Here is an 18335-nt window from a genome sequence, read left to right as displayed (position 1 = left end):
TGTGGTATGGATTGGAAGTTCATTTTCTATATCCAATATCTGTGAATTTACCTGAGCACAAATATAGTACTGTATGAATGCTGTATTTTAAAGGATTGAGGGTTGTTCTCTGACAATTGTCCTTGCATTGACTAATGTTGCATGAATATGTGTGGTATAGTCATGTTAAGAAAAGCAATAGCGTTCAGTGCAATAGCTGTCATTAAACCCATTGACACCGAGCCCCCACTTTACTGGTTGGTTGGAAAATGGTCTTTTCCTGAGGACGAGGCATATATTCACATATTTGTCCTTTCCTCTCCACCGTCTTCAATCTGTTGTTTCAGGCGAGCGGAGCTCATTTTCTGCTGGGGAACATTTAGAGGTTGCGGAGATGAACCTAATGACACATGGAATTTTCATTTGGACTCTATCAGCCCACTCCTAATGTAAATATGTGTTTGTGTTGGGTTTTACATACATTTAAATGTTTTATCTTTACCTGCCTCCATTTCCACCTCATTCGCTCTGCTGTCTGTTTCTGAAATGGCCCTGGGTTGGGGTGCGTGTGCAGGCCTACGCTAGTCATTAAAGTAATAGCTATATGAAGAAAAAAAAAACTGTAATTTACACAATTTTATTTTCGCCACAAATGTGATCAGCGAAGAGGTGTGTGGTGTCTCAAGTTTGCTTTTTTAGTTTTGCATTGAAGCCGTAAGGCTTATGTTCCTGAAGACAAATGCAGCTCAAGACCGGCTTTTTGCTGGTAGCTGCTGTCAGTTTAAGCTGGTCTAAACTTTGATGGTCAAGGCAGTGGAAGCACTGGGCATCCAGGTAAAGGCTTACACTATATTGGGGTAAGCTAGCTTGTTAACCAGCATACTGCATTTTGTCATGCTGGGTCATGCTGCTTGACCAACATAGTTTTGCTGGTCATGGTACCAAACCAGCTTAGTCACGCCGGGTATAGTTGTCTTGCTGGTCACTCAGCTTGGTCATGCTGGTCATGATGGTCCACCAGCATGTTCTGGCTTGTTCATGCCGGCTGTCTAGCTGTCACATTTAATTGTGCTTCTACACCAGCTAAAACATCAAACAAACAAAAATAGACAGACTGAGGAGATCTTTCATCCCAAGAGCCATCAGGCTTTTTAACATCTGCATATTGAAACAATACAAAAAATACAAAAAAAGCTTTGGAAATATAACTAAAATCAGCAGCTTCGTTTAACCATCAAAAACTTCTTGCCACTTCAGAACTCTCCTGCTCTTTATTTTCATCCATCTATGGGTGCTTTTTGAAGTATGTTTGGGGTCATTGTCCTGCTGGAAGACCCATGACCTAGGATGCAATGCCAGCTTTCTTTAACACTGGGCCCTACATATAAATATCTATATAACAAAATACGTGTAATCGCAATAACTCAATCATGGCAATGACTTAGAAAGACTTTCATAGCTTTAATTGATTTTTTTTATTCATAATTGAAAATACAATGAAAAACAATTAATTTTCAAATTTTCACATATCATAGGAAGATTTTTGTGTAAAAAAATGTGACGTATTTCTCTCTCCTGCTGTCTGAACAGCCAACACCTGCTGCATCAGCCGAAAAATATTACCCCCCAAAAAAATACATCTACTTTAACTCGGACAAAAACAGCATTTCACGACTCATTGGCAACAGGAGCACCTCATTCAGAGCGAGCCAGGGAGACGGGAAACAACCTTATAACACCTTCCGAGAGCCATTACCTGTCGGCATGAAAGCACACACACTTTAAAGGCGATATCCCTTCACCTAAACTAGGATCATTCCGTCCTAATGTGCAATTCAAAAGGTCTCTGCAGCCACAAGGTCCTAATGTAGCTGCGAGCCGGGCGGTAATAACATCCGTCACAGCAAGGCTTCTGCCTTCTGGATGATAAAATGTTACATACTCTGTCTTAGCGGACACCATCGTCTGTGCATCTCCACACACCACTGCCTATTTATCTGGGAGAGGTGAAGTAAAGGAGGAGTTCAGAGATTAGCAGCTAGTTTTAGAGAAGTGTGTGAATGCACTGTCGGGCTCTCTCTCACACACACACACACACACACATACTCATACATACACACACACACACACAACAGACCTCTCTTTACACCCCACTGAGACTGGAAAAGCCCATCTGCTAGGCCCTGTACAGCAGGATTAGGCGATAATGATGATTGTAAGAGATTCTGTGACTCGACAATTCGGCGGGCCACTTTCACACTTCTGATCCTCGCCAAAATGTAGAAGAAGAAGGAGAAAGAGAGCAAAATCACACCCCCCGGACATGATTTCTCCTTTCTGCTCACACCGTTCCGCTCTCTTTCTGCTATCAGCTGCATGTCTTCCCCACTGAGCTTCTGCTACGTTAGGCTTTTCCTTTCTTCCCTTTCTCGCTGTTCGCCAGCCCTGCGGCCCTTATAGCCAAATTGGTTTACATTGGGGAGATAAATGCTCTGCAAATGCGCTTAAACACGTACAGTAAAGGAGCGGGAAGAAAAAAAAGAAGAAAAATGCAGACAGTGCGTGTCAGGATTAGCGCCCAAGTCACCGAGAGGAAGTGCTCAGATAGAGGCCGTCTCATCCACTTCTCAGGAAGAAGAGTGGGGAAGGATTTAGCCTCAGAGTGGCTGTCAGTAATTCTGGGAATTATGTAACTCAGTGCCAAGCAATCAAAGGCTTGCTGTGTGATGAAGCATTGTTTTGCTTGAGTGGAGGGATAAGGGGGGGTGGTACGTTGAGTGGAATGTGGAAAAAATTATATTTTGTCAAGCGAAATCATCTCAATTATTACTTATATAATATAAATAATATGAAACTTTATATGTGTGAACATAATGATGATGTATGTGGTGATTATAAAATTGGTGCAAAAACCCTACTACCCTGATGGTGCCTCTAGACTGGATACAAGATAAGATAGAGTTGGGCATGGAGACATATAGTTTTCAAATGGTATCCTGCAGAAAATGTTCCCGCAGATGCCATATCCAATCATCAGATTCCACAAAGCGCTTTAACACCAACATGGAACCGGCACTGTTCTGGTTCACAAACCTAATTTTAAAACTGTTCGCCCATTTCCACCAACAAAAGTAGGTTCCAAGAGGGGGTAGATTACCTCTTGGTGAGAGATCATTGACTGCCTGCCATTGTCATCTAAAGCATCTGGGTGGCTCTGTACATCATCATCAATTCCTTCACTTCCAATGTGATGCTGGTAAACTCAGGCATCTGCTAAGAAAGTTTGTTGTGTTAATATTTGTTATTATTAATATTAGAGTGTCTAAGTTAAATGTTTCTGTTGTACTCTATGAGTTTTATCCATTATGGATAAATAGTAAAAAAAAAATCAGCATTTACAGTGGTTTCACAATAAAAAAAAACAATCCTGATGCAATATAAGTCAAGCAGTCAGTTTAATAGGCAATAAAATAGTAATAAAATTGTCCACAAGTTTGAACTATGGAACGTTTTGCAATAGGTTAGGTAAGCCCTGGTTTGCAAAAGGTTGGGAACGACTTGAAATAAACTACCATGATATTATCTGCTGCAGTGATGCCTGAAAGAAGAGTAAAGGGGTGTATGAGATGTGTTGTTGTAGGTGTGGCCAAAGCCATTTCTAAACTGCATCATTCAGAACAATAGATCTGCTAATCTGTCTTTATCCATTGTGCTCACCAGCAGAAAAGCCTTAAAAAGCTCTTTAAGCTGGCAGATCACTGGTGGCACATACCGTCAAACTCTAGATTGACTGTTTTTTGCTATTTATGATTTTCTTATTTAACTCCATCACCATGTGCTGATTCGTGGTTCTTAAAAATAATAAAAACAACATTTAAACAACTAAAGCTGACCAACTGACCAATGAGAACATTCTCTTTCTTTTACTTATGTTCCAGCCAGTCAAATATAATAAATCAAAATGCAAACATGGCAATGATTAGAGTTATAGTCTGATTAGACACTGGGTCTAACCAGAAGAGGGCATAAATGTGCTTCCCTTACTGCCCTATAAGGCTCTTAGAAACTACTTCTGGGTAGTGTACCTCTTGGTGAGAGATTGCTGACTGCTAGTCATCCCTCTACGGCTCAAAGACAATTTGTCCAATTGACAGACTTTGAGAGGTTGTACATTAGGGACTGAGAGAAGCATGGTGTTTTTGTAATGGTTAATTTTTAATTATTACTTACCATTTAGGCCGTCTGTGAGACAGCAGTAGTGTCGTGAATCTGGATTGCTACAGATTGGAACCATATGTTTTGTTTTTTTTTAGCAGCAAATCCAGGTTCTGTTTAAGCTCTGGTGGTGGTCAAGTTAGCGTATGGATGCCCTAAATTGCTGTTTTATTTATTTTTTAAATAAGTGTATACGAATTAGATTGTTTGCTACTTCTGTTACTTCTGTTACTTTACAATGGTCCAGTTTTTTTTTTTACTTTCTTTAATTTTCACTCTTGTATGCTCTGACCTCCATACTTAAGAACCTCTCTGCACATCTAGAACAAAACCCATACCCACCCAAACACACACACACACCCCTCCTCACCCTCTTTATGGAGCCACTAAAGGTTTTAGCTGTGCAGTAAAGGGGAGCTGTCTCTGAGGAACCTGAGCCCATTGATGAAGTGACAGCAGCCACTGGCAGAATATGATCCTAATCCTGTTCCCAGCATTCTTCAGCCTCGCTGCCATCGCAATTCCTCCACATATTCACCCAGCTGTCAACTGGCGAAATCCCTTTAAAAACGCACAACCCTGATACACATCAAAGAGCTCCTCAAGACCTCAGCAGCTTAACACCACACACACACATCTTAAGAGTGCAGTGTACACTGCGTTCAGATACTTAAGTGCACATATGCATATGAAATGAAATGCCCACTGACTGTAGTTTGAATTTGGTATTTGAACAAACACCTGTATTAAATGGTTTTAATTATTGCTGTCTTGTATCATAAATGTTTTTTAGTCATTAATATCTATAGAATTTGTATAATTTCCAAGCTTGCATGAACACAAATCACAGAATTCAACAAATTTCCCAAATTGTTCAGATTGTGTGGCTACAAGTTTTGGCTACTGTGTTTATACCAATGTACAACAACATATCAGTACTATAAAATGATCAGTATTCAACCAGAATCAACCAGTGTGCAGTATTTTCTTTTGCTACTAAATGTAGTTGTTAGATATAAAAATATAATGAAAAGGGGGAGGGACATTATTCCCTTAAGACATGACAAATACTGAGACTGAACCTAAAAAAAAATGTTTGTTTGTTTTTTACAGAATAAATAATGATGTCATGCTAAATTAGATCAAATTAATCACTGAAAATAAATCAGCCTAAATAGCTTTATTATAGATTATAAATTTTAGTAATATTTTGCAACTTTCTCAAAATCATGAGTATTTTGAGGTATTTTGAATCTAATTTGTAGATTAATTAAAAAGGTATACAAAAAATAATGGTAAAAATAAACCAGCGCAGATGACTTAATACGTCAATGCAGACATTCCAGTTGAAATGTTATATTTGAAACTTTAAATGCAAACTTCAATGTTCAGATGCAATAATTTTTATAGTCAGATATAGTCTCAGATAAGTGTTTTCAACTTCACGTAGTTCAGCATATTCTTTATTATAAATATATATTCCTTGATTGTGCATTTTCATGGCTATATTACAGTATATTATGTTCAAAAGTGTTAATAATATTGGATCATGTAATTAATAAATAGGCCTAGACTTCGTATACACTAAGATCTAGTGGTTTAAGCCACACAGCTTGAATAAAATAGTGGTATACGATCTTCATATTGTTGTGTGTAAAAATAAATAAAAATGTATAATTGCAACAGTATCGAAAGTATAACACAACAAGAGGCCTGGTTTTCTCCTACAATGAGGAATAGTGAATTGTCAGAGGAAATGTGTGTGAGTGTGTGTGAGTGTGTGTGTTGGGGGGGGGGGGGTGTAACAGGTGTCTGAACTTTGGTGACTGCAAAGACCTTTTCAGTATCTAACCCCATTCACTCTTTCTTCTCTACTTAATCCATCAGTATCTGGAGCCACAGTAATCTCCTTATGCCAGAGCCTTCACTCTCAGAGCTGCCAAACCTTAGACATGCAGAGCTTCAGAGTGTGTGTGTGTGTGTGGTGATGTTGGTGTGAGAGCGTGTTTGGTTGCTATGTTTCTGTCACTGTGCTTCATTCACTTCATTCTGGATTAGTTATTGTGTGGAACGCTGTGTGTGTGTGTGTGTGTGATGGCAAAGGGGGCGTTGGGACAGGATGGAAGGTATTGTGTGTGTTGCATGGTCATGTTTGTATGGAGATTGTAATGAGCAGCACTTAGTCGCCCTGCCATATGGTACAAACAAGCTGAGTTATAGTGTGCATTCTCATGAATGTAATACTCAGGTCACAACTCTATCAGACTGTGTCTAATGGCATTTAAGCACATTGGCCTACAGTGGCCTACAGTGGACATAAAAACCATTGATGCCCACTCCTCTAAACACTATGAAGTGACCAGAGGGTACCACAAGGTTTAGTACTGAGACCAGTTTTGTTTAGCTATCAGGAGTCACAGCATTTCTTTCCACATCAGTGCTTAATATCAACAAACAACTCTATAAAGCCATGTCTCCGGTCTCTGCACTGATTGATGCAAACTGTAACTGTATTTTACAGCTAAATTGGGATAAAACATAGGTGTTGGTTGTTGGTATATATGTAAGAATATGTAAGTCATAATCTAGGCACATTGGCTTGTCTGAATGATGTTTGCACCATATCTTTCTAGAACATAGATCCCTTCTCCTCCAAACACTATACAAGGTTCAGTATTAGGACCAGTTTTGTTTGGTTAGCACACAACTCTATGAGGCCATGTCTCCCGTCTCCAGACTGATTGATGCACACTTTAACTGTATTTTACAAATAAAGGTCTGGATGTGATTTTTTACAGGTAAATTGGGATAAAACGGAGGAGCTGGTTGTTGGAATAAAGTCCTCATCTAGGCGGATGAGGACTTTATACCTTTCTAGAACATAGATGTCTTCTCCTACAAACATTATGAAGTAACCAGAGGATACCACATAGTGCAGTATTAGGACATTATTGTTAAATCCATATATGTTACCCTTGGATAGTGTCATCAGAAGTTACTGTATCTCCTCCTAAAGGCCTGAATGTTGCAGTTTTTTTAACAGTTAAACCAAAAAAATAGGTGTAGTGACCTTATAACATACTTTCATTTTGATTTTAATTTTACAGCTTACGTACAAGGTGTCACAGAATTATTTAAAATATTTATTTATTTGTTTATTTTTTTCTATTTTGAAGATCACCTCTGAAGTGGGGTAATTTCTCTGTCTGAGCAAAACAGAAAGACCTTCACGTGCTTTTATAACTAGCAAGTAAGACTACTGTAATGCTCTCCTTTCCGGGCTACCGAACATTACAATGAATCTTTTACAATTATTCAAAGTTCTGCTACATGAGCTGACTCAAAACAAAATGAGAGCACTGAAATTAACGTAACAGATTCCCTTTTTCTGGTTTAATATACAGTTACAGTAGATATAGGAATATTCAATGAAATATTGTTGGGCCCCATGGAGTCAGATTTTGTCACAACACCATTTTTTTTCTTCTGTTGTTTAATGGAACCTCTAAAAAAGTGTTTTTACACTACAAACAAGCTAAATCATGGTTCAGTCAATCTGGATCAAAACCACCTTTTTTGGGTGGATTAAATTTTAGTCCTTTGGGCCACGTCATGGTTTGTGGCACATCTTGTCTCTGCTGCTATTTTGTTCCAGACAAAACTAAAAAACTAAAAATTAAAAAGGTCTGGAGCAAACACAGTGTGTGTGAAAGTGCCCTAAGACCATGCCCATGCTGATCTCAGACTGAAAATTGCATTTGGGTCATTTTTGAGGAGCATTGTCTCATATTTCTAACACTTTACATAAAACCCAAGTGTGTTCCCAGGTGCTTTAACTGAGAAAAAGGCAGTAATAGAATATCTGAAGTCGTTACTGTTGCGTTTCATATATGTGGTTTATTCCCTTGCATTTCACAGATAAGTTATTCACATTTACGTAAACAATCCAGAGAAAAGTCAGAAATGGCAATACATACATAATATGATGGAAGAATGTTTACGATTATCATACACTGTTCCTTCAGTCCATTTAGGATCAAATTAATGTTTTAGTCAGTTCCGACTTGTCACTTACAACATCCACAAAGGGACAGAATGAAAGTATGAATGTAACGTCCTCTTCAAATTCTGTAGCTGTAGCATATTTACACAGTCCAATGGATGGCTTTTTGTCATTTAAGAAGTCTTAGTGTTCTGCAGTTGGTGTGTATGGCAAAAAATGTTAATATGCAATCGTTTTTCAGTATCCACTGCATATTAACCAGACCAGGAGAAAGACAGATGCTTGGTTTTACCATTTCCAAAAATCCACCTTATTAGTTTTGAGGTAATTTCTGTCCTTAGCAGTGCTTATATAAAGATGAGCTTATCAGGATTCCAGTTCTGTGAATTTGCAGGTCTTGTTCTTGTTAGAAGGTGAGTTGAGTGTCCAAGTCAGGCTAAAGGGATTTTAATGTAAGTAAAGCCACAGTGAGGGTGAATGGGAATAAAATTTGCTAAATGAGATAATTGCCTAAAACTGTTGCTTATAGCTGCAAAATTTGGACCAAAGTCTGAGCCATGTTTCCTTTTTTTTTGTTTGTGTATACATTTGGTTTCACACTGCAGTTTAGTGCCTGAGCGCACTAAACAACTTTGCTACTTCTTGTCATCATCATCATCATGTGGGCGGCATCTACCTATGCTTGATGCTGATTGGCACTGGACCTTGGCAAGTTGACAATTCAGAAATGTAACCAGGTGTTGTGCAAAATTCTGCTTTTCTGCCAGTATCCAACTGTCTTCGAGTACAGGAAGCAAATCAGCATAACAGTTTACCCTTGGATTCCTTTTAATTTCTATTAATAAATATGGGTTATTCTACAGTTACAGTAGATACAGGAATCACCAGTATAATTGTTATATATTGTGCCCAGATTGCATAAAGGGGATTCAAATTTCAGACAACACCAGTTTTTTCAAGCGAGAAAGAACCCTGTTCTAGTCCAGTTGACCCAGGCTGAGATCATCTCTTTTGGTTGGACCAAATTGTAGTCCTTTTATGCAGACCATGGTTCAATTTGGACCACACTGAAAAGTCTGTAGGTCTGAATTAAACTTTCTGCTCGATCCAAAATTAAGTATTATCTCCCTCTTCAAGCCGAAAGTGTGACCACAGTTTAATGCAGAAACCAATCCTTTTTTCAGTCTAGCAGCATCCAATTCCAGCTTCTCTGAGTTGAACTGGGTACAGAGTGTCAAAGTGATGTGCTGATTTCAAACCACAGTAATATAGAGGCCAGTCCTTCTTCATTATCAGTCAAGCAGCATTCCATTCCTGTACATTAATGAATTTTCAGCGTCCATAAGCTGATGCGTCTTTCTCAGTTAGGTAAAGTGTCCAGGCCCAGTGAAGCTGCGTGTTGTTTGGCCCTCATGCGCAGGTTTTCGATGCTGGTGGTCTTGCTGTTCATACTGGGTAGCGTTCCTGCAGCCTGAAGCAGAGGGCTGCTCCACACCTGCTGGGCCTGGGACAGGGACTGGTAGTAAGACTGGCACTGCAGTGAGCCCAGAGGTGCTGCCATGTTCACGCCCATGCCCAAATACGGTAATGAGGACGGAGTGGCCATGTCGAAGGACGGGTAGTGCACCAGGTTGTTGGTGGCGGCCATGTGCTGCCGGAACTGCTCCTGCAGACGGAAGAGGCTGAGCGGAGACGAGGCGTAGGAGTTACTCTGGGCCAAACCGCTGCTGCTGACCCCGCTGGAGGAGGGCAGAGAGGGGGAGCTGAGGGGAGAGTCTGAAAAGAAACAAGATATAGAATCAGAAACTGTGAGTATACAGCTGTAGTGCTGTTTTTAACTCAATTTTTAAATTTAATTTTTTTAACTCTTATTTCTTAAGTAACAATTTAAAAATTATTATTATTATAATATTATTTATTTATAGTATTTATAGTTATTATTATTATTATAATGTGAGTTTTGACTTTAGCCAGAAAATGTTTTTTTGAAGGTATGTAAAATTTTGATTCATCATTTTAAAGTAGGGAAAGAGGGAATAAATGCAACTAAATTAGGGAGACAATTGTGAAAAAATGTTGGAAAATGCTCAAATAATTAGAACAAAACTAAGTATAAGAAAAAATAAGAAATAATATTTGCAGAATTATGCATGAATCTGTCTGTAGTTAATTCCAAATTATAGAAATGAGTAAAACATAGTAACAGTAAATTATAAAATGAATGATATGTGCTCAAGGTAAGGGAGCATGAATTATGGGATATGGATGGATGGGAGATTTTGTAAGAAGTTGTTTGGTTATTTAACATTGTTCTATCCTGGGTGTCACGTGTACCCCAAAAAAAAGTCACAGAAGCTATTACCCCCCACAGTGGACAGTGCAGTAAAAGAGCAGAAGGGGTAAAAAGTACCTGATTTTGGACTGAGTGGTTTGCAGGATGGGGAACTCTCGTCAGGTAAGTGTGGCCCTGCGGCTTTCACCTCCCCTCTGAAACACGGCTGCTCGTCCTCCCTGTCCGTCAAATCCTCCGCTCCCGACTCCGCCCCTGACTGCTCAGGTGAGGTCACATTCACTTCCTCAGTGAGGTCGGCAGGTGGGGGAAGTGCAGATTGCTGTCCTTCTGCCTGGGAGTGGGGAGGAGTCTGAGACTCTGATGTGGTTGAGGGCGGAGCTCCTCCTTTCTCAGCCTCCTGTCCTGCATCCGTCCCTGCATCCTTCTGCCTCTGGAGCTGCTCCTTCTGCAGGCTGCGCTGCTTCTTACGGAACTTTGCCCGCCTGTTCTTAAACCAGACCTGGGAGGAGAAAAAAATACTATGTTATGTAAAGTGATACTGATGTTGTGATTTCTTGAAAAAAAACTATTTCCTCTCTTTCAACCTGCATTTTTTTGTTTCTTTATCTTAAAAAAAAACAAGTGAGTATTTATTATGATAATTTTTCAAAATGCACTTGTGTATGCCTACTTAAGATCAGAATAGGCCCTATTATACTATGTGAAAGGTTCAATTTAGGAGGGGGAGGGAACATAAGGGAATGCCATTATTCTTTAATTAACCCCTTAAACCCTGTATGTAGACCCACAATTTATTTATTTTTTATTCGCATGACTAAATTACTGCTGCAATTAGCACAGACCCTAACACAAAACCCATTGGAACTGGATAAAGTGATTTTTCAAAATGCTACACATACAGTTCAGTATGTTAAAGTCTTCTTTAAGGAAACAGCCCAATGCCTATAAACTGTCGCTTTTATTAGTAGGAATAAACAAATCCAAATACGATGTTTGGGATGCTAAGGTTAAGATCAGAGCTGAGTTAAGTGGAGAACAACTAGTCAAACACACACCCCAAAGCGGCTTAACACACATTCATACAGAAATTCTGGTTAACATAAGCAATGTACACTAGAGCAGTGTATTTCAAATTGGTCACCAGAGTTCCTAGATGGGTTGGAATTGAACTGGGTATTTTTAACACTGCATCCTAAATACAACAAAATAAATAAATATTCTAACTTTCAGTGCTTTATATAATATGATAAAAAAAGAATGACTTCATTAAAGAGCATGTTAAATAAACTGTAAAAATGATATGATTTTGATGTGCTTAATCCAATAAATATTAGTCTATTATAAACTAGTCCTTGGTTTTCTGACAATAATGAGTATTTTTTGTCACAGTATTGCTTGCATGGATACTAGTATTTCTGAAATACCAAAATTCTGGTATAGTGACAACCCTACTGAGGACTGCTTTGAGATCTGCTGTACTGGAGGCTATGTGTGCTGGTTTATGTGAATGTTAGGTGTAGGTTCTCTGCATTTTATATGTGTCACAACATATAGGAACATGTAAACATTCATATTTAAGGCTATAGAATACTGTAAATCACTCTAATGCATAAATCACTCTAATGATACTCTTATGTATGTGTATGGTTGTGTACCTGAACTCGAGCCTCAGGCAGGTTGGTGCACATGGCGAGCCGCTCCCTCATGACCACGTCGGGGTAGTGCGTTTTCTGGAAGGTTTTCTCCAGAGCCTCCAGCTGCTGGGCGGTGAAGGCCGTGCGGCTCCTGCGCTGCTTCCTGTGCTGAGAACCGTAACGGGCCTCCAGGATGATGTCTGAAAACGTCCAGCCGTTAGGACAGAAAAGCAGGCTTTTTAAAAATGTGGTACATAATTTTTCACAAAAAATATACTTTTTTAAAATATTTATATAAATGCATTATATAGCCAATGATCCAAGATGTGTCTGATAACTTATGTTAGTTTCTTTAGTATTGAATTTGACTATGTACCTTAATAATGGATAACATAATGGAAGCTCAAGCAACTAATAGCAGTACAGCACTACATAAAGCCAAGTAGTGTTAGTGTAAAATGAAAGGGTCATATCAATATACATGCCTTTTTTGTCTTTTGCTACACAAAATAGTTGTTCAAATTTCATATAAATATTGTGTATTGTGTATTAAGAATACGTGTTTTGAGATTTACTAACAATGAATGAAATATTACACATAGAGAGGAATGCTATCTTTTATATTTTAAATAACTTTTTTTAAAGTTAAAGTTATTAAGTTAAATAATTACTTTAGTTCTTCTATTTCTTTTTAAATCATCTACACATTGTAATTGATTATGATGATATAGCTATTTTCATAAAAAAAAATCAAGCTATTTAATTCTTCTTAGAATTCCCTGTTCATCCTCTAATTTAAAAATTCCTATGATGTTTTACCATGACAGATTGAACATCTTATACATCTTATCTTATAAGTTATACCTTTCTTTAAAAGGCATCTATAAAAAAGTAACTTTGCATTCAGTAACATCAAAAACATATGCTGCATGTTCAGCAGTTAATTATACATTTTTATCAAATATTTATCATAATGTCTCCATACGTAGGCTGTCCAACCTGTCATGGCAAAATATCATGGTAGGTGAAATAATGTTAGAAAATCAAAATGTATCTTTAAAAAAGAAAAAAGAATACCATGAACAGTTAAACATGTCTGTAACTTTAAGTCAGCCACATTTTTATTAAATACTAGTGTTCACTAATATTGTCCAAACTGTCATGTATCTTGCCATCACATGGAGAACAAAGGCATGCAAGTGAAAATTTTAAGTGAATAAGCGGGGAAAATATGATTTCTGTGTTACTTTAAGACTTATAGTCCTATTTTATTTATTTTGAGAACCAAAAGGCACAGTATTTTGATAATAACATGATCTAAAGTTGGGGTGCACTGGTTTGTATATTTGTGTAAATCTGATTTGTTGTCAAAATATCCTTTCAAAGCTTTCAAACATTCAAGCTCATATTAAGCCATTCTTCTGAAACACTTGACCACTCTTACCAGCAAGTCTCTCTGCGAGAGTGAGGGCATGGACTGAAGGCCGGTAGTCGGGCGCATGCTGTGCCTGCTGCGCTGCCTGCTGGTGAAGGTTATACATGGCACTGAGAGAGTTCATGGCATGCAGAGAGTAGCCGTTCACTCCGTAATGCTGCATCGTGAAGGTCGACTGAGGACAGAAAGGACAGGAAGGTTACAGCACTGAAACCGGTGACAAAAAAAAAACAGATTACAGAAGTGATGTCCACCCACACACATCACACACACATCACATCGAATGCTTCCAGTCAGAGATCACACCTCACACAACTAACACCTGGATTACTGGATTAAGCAATAAACTATGAAGGTTAATTCCTTAACACTGAGATTAAGCCTAGTTCTGGACTAGATTTTTCTTCCAGTGTAAATTCAAGACTTGGCTTAATTCATTTCCAGGATACCAACCCAACTGATCTGTATGAGGTCAACGCTTTTCATAGTCTTTACTGTTTAACTGTTATGGCAGTTAATAAATAGTATATAGTACTCACTAAGTAACTCATAATATTTATTATACAATTTATGGTAGTCATTGACTATTTCAAAGCTACAGAGCGTACATCAGTTTAATTAAAAGTAATAATCAACCATATTGGCTATTTGTATTGGACACAGATAGATAATAGATAACTGATCTCAGCCTTTAACCAATCACTGCAGTAAACACACACTAGTGACTAGCGAGCACACATGCCCGGAGCAATGGGCAGCCTTTGCTGCAGAGCCCAGGAAGCAGTGGCGGTTGATGGTGAATCTATTCAATTATATTAAATAAGATAATAAATTAATATAAATATAATGTAAATAATAAATTTTAAAAAATCAACACCTTTTCTTTCTTAGTTAAGTACTCATCTAATTTGTGCAATTAGACCTTTAATAAAAGACATTAATAAAAGACAATTTATTTTCTCTGAAATAATTGCGATTAATTATAATATTGTGCTACTGCTACTGATATAATGATAATCTAATTGCAAAGGACTATTAATAATATTTTAGTTTTAGTTTTAGTTTAGGAGGATACATTTTGTCACATGCCAGAAGTTCATTCCTTGTGTATAGCTGTCAATATCAGTACTAAATGTCAAAATAATGCTATGCTCATAGTAAATTCTGTATTAAAAGTTTCTTAAGTTTGTTTGGTTTGTAGGAGCAACACTGTCTGACCAAATATTTTTACTAGTTTACCTTGTACTGTCTCTATTTGTCCAGTGCCTTACACTATCCAGTTTTAATTCCTCTGTTTGTACAGAAATCAGATTGTACAGATTATACAGATTCTCTTCCCTCTCCTCTCTCTTCTTGATTCCCTGCAGTGTGAAATCAGGTCATTCATTATTTAATCATTCCTAATGTAAACTCACACCGCATGGGTTCAGTCACAGGGTGGGAATTCTGGATAAATGCTGCAAAAACCCTAATTAAACTCTTTTGTTATGTAAACTGTGGCTCTTTTAAAATGCCAGTCATTTTTAAGACATGGAGTATGATGTGCAGGTTTTTTTATTAATAGGTTAAATAGGTACAATAATGTGTGTGTAGGTGTGTGTGTGTGTGTGTGTGCGCGCGCGCTCGCGCGTGTTAGGATCTTTGCACTGACAGAATATTATCTAGATTGAAGCAAAACGCTGAATTAAATAAAGTAAATCTGGGCTGATTTCTTATTGCAGTTTAACTGATTGGGACTATAGTGTAATCTATTTAACTTTTAAGGTTTTTAATCGCAAACCTCTTTAAATTATTTAGATTTTCAGACTTTCGATTTGTTTTCTTTTCTTTCATAAAATTAAGGAGTGAAACGATCTCGCTGTGGAAAAGAAATGAGTGTCAATATTAAACACAAATTATTATTATTATTATTATTATTATTATTATTATTATTATTATTGTTGTTGTTGTTGTTAATGTTTTCGGTTGTTTGTTTATTGTGTTGATGATATCCTAAGAGCTTACTAAGAGTTTCAAACAATCGACAGTTTAAGATGTTTCCTGCTTATTTGATCTAAATGCAGTTCATGTTTGCACAACTTCAAAAATAACAAACAAAAGAATACATAAATGAAAATGCACTGTTGTTTCCTAAATAAACATTATTACTATTATCTAAAATGCAGTAACACATATATAACAAGGAGTATAAGGAAGATAAAAATATAAATAATTGCTGCAGTACCAAATATTAAATATTCGTTATTATATTTCAACTTAAGCATTTTTCATTTTACAATTAGACTGATTATTTAACTGTACTCGTGTTTAAATTATTTGGATAAATCAATCATGTTAATACATTTGTATATTCCACTTTTCTTTTCTTTCTTAAGCAGTGCGTAAAACTCCGATTTTACTTTTTACCACTTTTATCTTAAAATTAATAGCGCGCATTTTTTCCAGAAACAAATCCAAGAAGCGCTTGACATTTCAGTCCGTTTAGATTAGATTGGCCAAGGGATTAATGCCATCAAACAGCTTATATTCGCACATTAACAATGTATACATTAAAAACTGGATTAAAAAGATATTATAAATAATAAATTTACAAAAATAATCAACGTTAAATCAACAGACGAATAATTAATTTTAACACTGCTGTCATGTGTAAATATCTCAAGTCACACCGATGAAGGTGTTTCACTGTTAATAGGAGCACTCTCAGTTTACAACCACGGACTACTGTTAACAAGTAACATAAGCAATAAGTTTAGGATTTTTTTAGTAATTCGGGCTATAATGCTTTCGGATGTACTCGTGACTTATAAAACATTGAGAGTGTCAATTCAAAACGCGAACTACATTTAACACAGTTTTGCACTGATTATTTAATCTAAATCATTACGGGCGCCATAAATAATAACACCTTTTTTTTGTTAAAAGCATATTCAACAAAGGACGTCTGACGGGTTAAGTTAGTATATTCAGATAAACACTGATATTAGCACTTGATATTTTTTAGCTGCACAAAATTGTTAGATTTAAAATTTTTCCATGAACGGAAAAACCTATAAAACTATATTAAAGACCATAGTAGAGTCAACAGAGTGCTGTACTCACCTGCTCGCTTCACTCCGCCGCGCGCTCTCCTCCGTGGATAAGGATTCAGAGTAAATGGTGGAGAGGATGTGTTTGATTAGAGTGCTCCAGGTTAGTGAGAGTGGGAGTGCTGAAGGAAGTGGAGGTCCATCTGTGATCCTGCACGCGGTCCTGCCCCACGGAGTGCCCTACCCCCTCCCATCAGGAGCATTTAAAGCGCCACGAGCTCCACAGAAACCCCAGAGCAGAGTAACTCCCTACAACTGTTCAGCAAAGCATTTCAGTATGCTTTTATTAATATAAACATTTGCGTCTGAATAGTGATTCGGTTCAAAAAGCATTCTAGGAAACACTTTAGTAATGTGCAATTATTGAGTATAGTGTGTCACTAGATTATTTTTATTGTAGTAGAAAGTGTTTTCACAAAACACACAGTTTTCACAAATATTTTGACATCTACCAATGTTTTTATTTTTATTTTTTGTGTCTAAATATTTTTATTAAATATACAAATATTTAGAACAACCGCTTGCCTTTTTTGTACAAAACTTCAGTACACTGCTGCAGTACAATCCTTTATTTTTGCACAGCATTTTATTACAAAACGACAGCATTTACTAATATTACTTAAGTTTAGAAAGTCCGAATAAAATCTCAGTTATGAATAAAGCTGCATATATAAGACAGAAGCTTGGAGCAGGAGTCCCCGACAGCACTGAAGGATAGTTTTCCATATGCTGCTGTTTCCGTGTAGCGTTTACATTTTAATTTTAATTTAATTCCTTGCTATGTTGTCAGAAAATACATTTGTTCACAAATGTAATGTACAACCTGATCCCTAAGATCCAACTGTGCATATTTAAGGTGTTGTACATTAACTTCCTACTTGGAAAACTTTTCATAACCTTTTTTTGAATAGAAAAGTAAAATAAAAACTCTGGATGCTCTCTTATGTAAGCTAAATTGGGGAGAAAAGTGATATAAAAAGCACAAAGAACTATGGCCCAGTTGTTCTTGACATGCTAAAGACCTATAGTCCTATAACACTTCAGTGATATTTAATATTTTTTTGTAAAAAGTACAGTAGGAACATCATATATGTAGCCAAAAGAACACATTTATGGAAAAAAACGGGGTGTGGTTTGCAATATTTATTTGTTTTATTATTTATTTCTGAGGGGAGTTGAGACCATCTAAAGATACTTTGACTACACACTTAGTCTCCTGATTTGGAAAAGGAGCTTAATGGGGATTTTTAAAGGCTTAAGCAATTGCCCCATTGGACTGTGTTTAAGCCCGGTGAGGTTCAGTAAGTTTTCGCAGTGTTAAAGCTAAATGATGGAAAACAACGCTTTAAATAAGGGATGGTTGAAAACCTGTGAACCTGTCCTTTAACTATAGGAGCTGCCGTGTCTCCTCTCTTTTAGAGAGAGAGAAAGAGAGAGAGAGGAGGCCGGAGAGAGAGGGGCTGGTGTATGGATGGCAGTCCTTTACAATCTCTGCTAGAGGATTTAGGGTTAGGATTGAGGAGACAAGACGCCATCTCAGCCTAAAAAAATCTGTCTAAAAATGACGGGTGGTAAGAGGATTAAAACAATAATGCCCTTCTCTTCTTCAAGGTTTTTGAAAAAAAGATTTCTTCTGCCGGAGAAAAACCGTTTAGGCTGATATTAGGGGCAGCAGAAGTAGCCTTTT

The 18335-nt window shown here is 37.3% G+C and overlaps 1 protein-coding gene across 1 annotated transcript; it reads right to left on the bottom strand.

The window, feature by feature from the left end:
• Positions 1-8071: 8071 nt before the first annotated feature.
• Positions 8072-16830, bottom strand: dmbx1b (diencephalon/mesencephalon homeobox 1b). Its single transcript, XM_007244152.4, has 5 exons — positions 16662-16830; positions 13569-13734; positions 12146-12324; positions 10608-10989; positions 8072-9973 (listed from the first exon to the last, which is right to left on the bottom strand). Exons 2-5 carry the CDS (start codon positions 13720-13722, stop codon positions 9558-9560), a joined length of 1131 nt encoding a protein of 376 aa, XP_007244214.1. The 5' UTR covers positions 13723-13734; positions 16662-16830; the 3' UTR covers positions 8072-9557.
• Positions 16831-18335: the final 1505 nt, after the last annotated feature.

This window comes from Astyanax mexicanus, chromosome 5 (genome assembly GCF_023375975.1).
Source record: "Astyanax mexicanus isolate ESR-SI-001 chromosome 5, AstMex3_surface, whole genome shotgun sequence".
Classification (NCBI taxonomy): Eukaryota; Metazoa; Chordata; class Actinopteri; order Characiformes; family Acestrorhamphidae; genus Astyanax; species Astyanax mexicanus.
This window is presented reverse-complemented; position numbering and strand designations above follow the sequence as displayed.